The following is a 4,600-nucleotide window of genomic DNA, read 5'->3' on the forward strand; positions in this document are numbered from 1 at the left end:
ATACTATCACACATTAAAAACTTATAAGCAATCTTAGTAAGAAGTGAATATGTCCCGTGTATACAACTTCGGTAAAAGTGATCTTTTATAAAGCACATTGATAAAGATGTATGCTAGCCAAATCTTTACTACACAAATTGAAGCGCGATTTTCACCAATCTAATTAAAATCTACATGGTAATTCTCATGTAACGTAGTGAGAATGACCATCTTGATTTTAATTAGATTGGATTTTCACAAAAAAGGATAAATCTTCGAACGTATTGTTCATTTGCTGAACGTAAACAAAGACACCCATTCACGCGGAAATAACCCCCATGCGTATACAATGTAGTTTACCTATCGAAATCCCCCAAATAAATCCCCCGTCGGAAATAACCACGTTTACAGTATACGATTGGTCAGCTTGATATTGAAGACGGGGATAATATATAAGTGGTTTTGTGTATTGTAACAAAATGTTCTAGATTTTTTTTCTTTTTTAAATATTGCTCATTATCATGTTTACATAATTAGCTTAAGTTACTTTGATAAAAATGAGTTCATGTTGTTGTTTATTTAACGAAATCTCTGTCGTTTTTGTGTTATTATCTCGAACCCTGAAACTTTATTTCAAACAATTTTTTCAATACACCTTTCTTCCTGAAGAACACTTAAACATGTATTATGTTTTCCTTACTGTCCCGTATAACTCTGCTAACATAATCTCCATCAATGGATTTAACACCTGCCTTGACTTACTTACTAATATTTGATACACATATCACGTCAAATTGTGTTACTGTATTCATTACTGTACATTGATGTGTGTCTACAAACTTCGTTTCTTATAAAGATACAAAATCGCAATATTTTACAATATATGTTTGAAACTGTGCAACAGGTCTTTGAAGCAGAAGAATCATTTAGATTATATCCTATTCTATTTTTTCATAATGTGTGTTTTGTTCTTAAATTCATAAAATATGTATACAAACAATTGATAATATTTAAAGTGAGTTGAATGATATTTAAAAGGAAGTTCGTTCAAGTATTAGATATAGTGTAAATGGCAGCGTAGAGCAAGGGAACGCTAATTTGCACACCTCACTTTTTTGCGTTTTTTCCTCCAAGTGGCCGAGGACTGTTTTTATTTTTTTTATTATTGTGATTAATGCCAGACTTTCGTCGTACTTTTGCCATTTTGAATTTATCACTTCTGATTAAGTCCTTTTGAAACAAGATCGGACTGGTACGACACTCTTCATAGAAAATGACTACTGGCTGATTTAAAATTGTATTCAATCCCTGTTATTGATTGGGAAGAGAATTTGCAACTATTTAGGGAAAATATCGTTTTATCAGTATGTAATGAAAACGTAATACAAATCCATTAACTAGACACTCCTTCTCTTTCGTCGCCTTGCTTACATTCCCTCCGCAGGGAGCGGTAATTATTCAAAACTGAAAAGGAAGTAAATTGACATTTTCCAATTTTGAATTGTTTTATTTTCAAAGATTATTTCAATCGTGATATTTGGCTTAATATGAGTTAATGATATTGTTTTGTCTACAAAATGACTGAAAACATTTTTTTTTCAACAAAGAAGTTCGATGGGTGTGCGAAACTACTTTCCCGATCGACTTTAAATCTAGAAATTAGCAAAGGTTAACAACAGCTCCCATGCGCTCATCAGCTTACCTATGTGTATGATACGAAACTTTTGTAACAATTGAACATCTAGCAATACAAGATACTCTTTCTCGATTTGAAATGTATTTGATAGAAATGTATTTAAATACATACAAAATGTGTGCGAAATTACGTACCTCACACTACTAATCAATGATTTCATTTGCACGTAATGTATTACGCGTCTTGTTTACCGGTGTTAATAACTTTTACAAATGACTGACCCTTGTATTTATGTCGTCCGCAGGTTGATGGAGAGGACTAGTATTGACCCCCGTCGAGCCAGAAGTCTTCCTTGGTTTGAGGATAGTCGGACATCATACCAGCATCACGCTGACTACCTCAAACGTCTGTCCACACTCAGGGACGAACTCATCAATCAAGAGCATGAGAACTTATCAAACGCTCTCGAGCGGCTCAAGCAGCGACAAAACGGCAAGGAGAACAGAACCACAACGAGACCACGTGACACAGATGGATTTGGGTTCGAGGTTCAGCCACGAAAATCGCTGATGACTACCGTAGAACAGTTCAAACGAACTCGGCCCAGACGAAGTCCTCCAAGGATTATGCCCCTTGAGGGAAAGCAAATTATGGAGCCACAAGCGTTTTACAAATCTCCGCGTAGTCCATTATTGGCGTCGTCGTCACTTCCGGTTAGAACGCCAGATGATAGTTTTAAACTGAATCTACAGCGGTTAATCCAGCCCACTTCTAGTATTCCGAACATTGGACGTAAGTCAACAACCTCTAACAAACAATTGGTTCTGGAAACATCCCCCTTACAGAAGAAATCTACGCCCCCAAAGTTATCCCCATACCCGGTATTGGAACGGCCGGGTCCATTATATAAGGGCACACTCAAAACCGGGGGCCGTCTCAAAGGTCTAATAAAACCGGACGATGATAAAGACGATGATGAAATACCACCACCTGGTTTTCATCATTCTGACACTATGGACCAGGACAAGATGAGCCTGGAACAGCTTAAAGACTATTACTGTATTTACTATCTTCCTACCAACACGCCCGTAGTTCCGAATGAAGACGACATGTCTTTCTATGGAGAATCTGTGCATAGTAGCCGGAAATCCGAAGGCAGAGACAGTAGAAAAAGAGTGAATGCCGTAGAGGGCAGGTCAATTTTGAAGAGACTAGACAAATCTAGACATAGAACAAATCCAAGGCGCACACCAAGACGTGACCGGAAGTACTATTCTGAAAGTCATAATTACGACTCGGAGTATTCAGGGGATTCCCCTCCTCCTTCAAACAAGAAACAGATTGTTGTGGATATGCCAGCAATTGTGTTTAACACCGCGACTCCAGAACGGACTCGGATAGACTTTGAATCTGATTTAACCCCTCTACGTAAGACTTACAAGCAAAACGAACTCCGCCAGAGGGAGTTAAAAAACTTGATAGAAGATGTCAAAGAGCTCAACTTACGTAACGATACGTTAACTGGGTTCTTACAGAAGGCGCCGGACGAATAACGAGAGTTATCTCCCATGGATTTACAGTTCCGGGTTATACACGGCACATCATCGTTCGCGCAACATATAATGCGCACATTCTGACTTAGTGTTAATTGACTGGATAATGATGGAAATATTTGAAGTTCGACCGAATTATCTCCCTTTTGGACTTGATACTCTATCTATAGACCAAGGGTTAAAAACAGATCAACTAAACAGATCATCTAATATTTTCGGTTCAGCAAATAATTTCAAATCAATACAGAACATCATTTTTATCATTTACCGCTTCAGTCGTTTTCCACTGCAAGTCTCATACAAAGTGTAGCTCTATCAAAATTTGTCACGTAAAATTATTTGTAGTTTATGATGGAAAATGTGATATATCACCCATCTATGGAACAGGGGAACTACAGTACCGCTTGTCATAATAGCCATCATATGCTGAATCGAATTACGGAAATATTTATGGTCACACTAAACATGACTGGACCCCGCATTATATACTACCTAGTAAATTTGAATATCAAAGAAATTACGGACTAAACAGTTTGTTATAAGATGTATATCGATTCTAATGTCATATAAGATTTATGAACTGTTAGTCTCAGATTTGTTTCTTTTACCGACGCGAAGAGGAGAAAAAACATAGTTACAAGTTTCATAAATATTTTATAGAAATGTGAAGTTGACGAATTTAAGATTCTGTTTATCACATATATAATTGAAATAATTAAAGGCATTAGTGGAAATAATAATATATGAATATCATATTGATATGAAATCTAGAATTAAAATATTATATATTTCAACTCAATGTCTTTGGTTGGTGAAGTCACAGTGTGTGTGGCCATGAAATGTATAAGGAGTCTCATTTAACGCGAGCTAGCTGCCCATCATATCTCTGCTAGGTATATGATCGCACGTGTGTTTCCGACAATTTCTGTTGAAATGGGTGTAATAACACTGACAAAATCTTTATATGGTAGATTAACGTTCCTGTTTACACAATTTTGCTGTAATATACATTTTAACATTAAAAAGTTGTAATTACAAAGCTTTCAATTATTGTAATGATTTGGACGAATATTGTTCATTGTTATTATATGATACTCGCTACAAAGATATCAAAATTGCAACATTACTTATAAAGTGGATTTCATAATGGGTAAATACCAGATGTTTTAAGTATCCTGTCAAAATTTTGAGATCCTGAGAATGGATTTTTTTGTTATTCCGTCCCATGATTGGGGACCGCTTACGACGATGTTTTGAAATCAATATGGGAGACGACCCCAAATGATTTTCCGATAAATGTCGTTAGTCTTATAGAAATATTACACATTTAACATTAGAAATTTCTATCTTATTTTCGCGAAATGACAATTTTACTCTTTATTAAAGCGTTCATAATCCGATGGAAAATACCGAGAAAGATTTAGTTCAACAA

The 4,600-nt window shown here is 35.9% G+C and overlaps 1 protein-coding gene across 1 annotated transcript; it reads left to right on the plus strand.

The window, feature by feature from the left end:
• Nucleotides 1–1,916: 1,916 nt before the first annotated feature.
• LOC117320162 lies at nucleotides 1,917–4,237 on the plus strand (the record flags this gene model as incomplete). Its single annotated transcript, XM_033874826.1, is given in 1 exon segment — nucleotides 1,917–4,237. A coding segment is annotated over 1 exon segment (1,252 nt), but the record flags the coding sequence as incomplete, so codon positions are not given.
• Nucleotides 4,238–4,600: the final 363 nt, after the last annotated feature.

The sequence above is a fragment of the Pecten maximus genome, unplaced genomic scaffold, assembly GCF_902652985.1.
Source record: "Pecten maximus unplaced genomic scaffold, xPecMax1.1, whole genome shotgun sequence".
Lineage (NCBI taxonomy): Eukaryota > Metazoa > Mollusca > Bivalvia > Pectinida > Pectinidae > Pecten > Pecten maximus.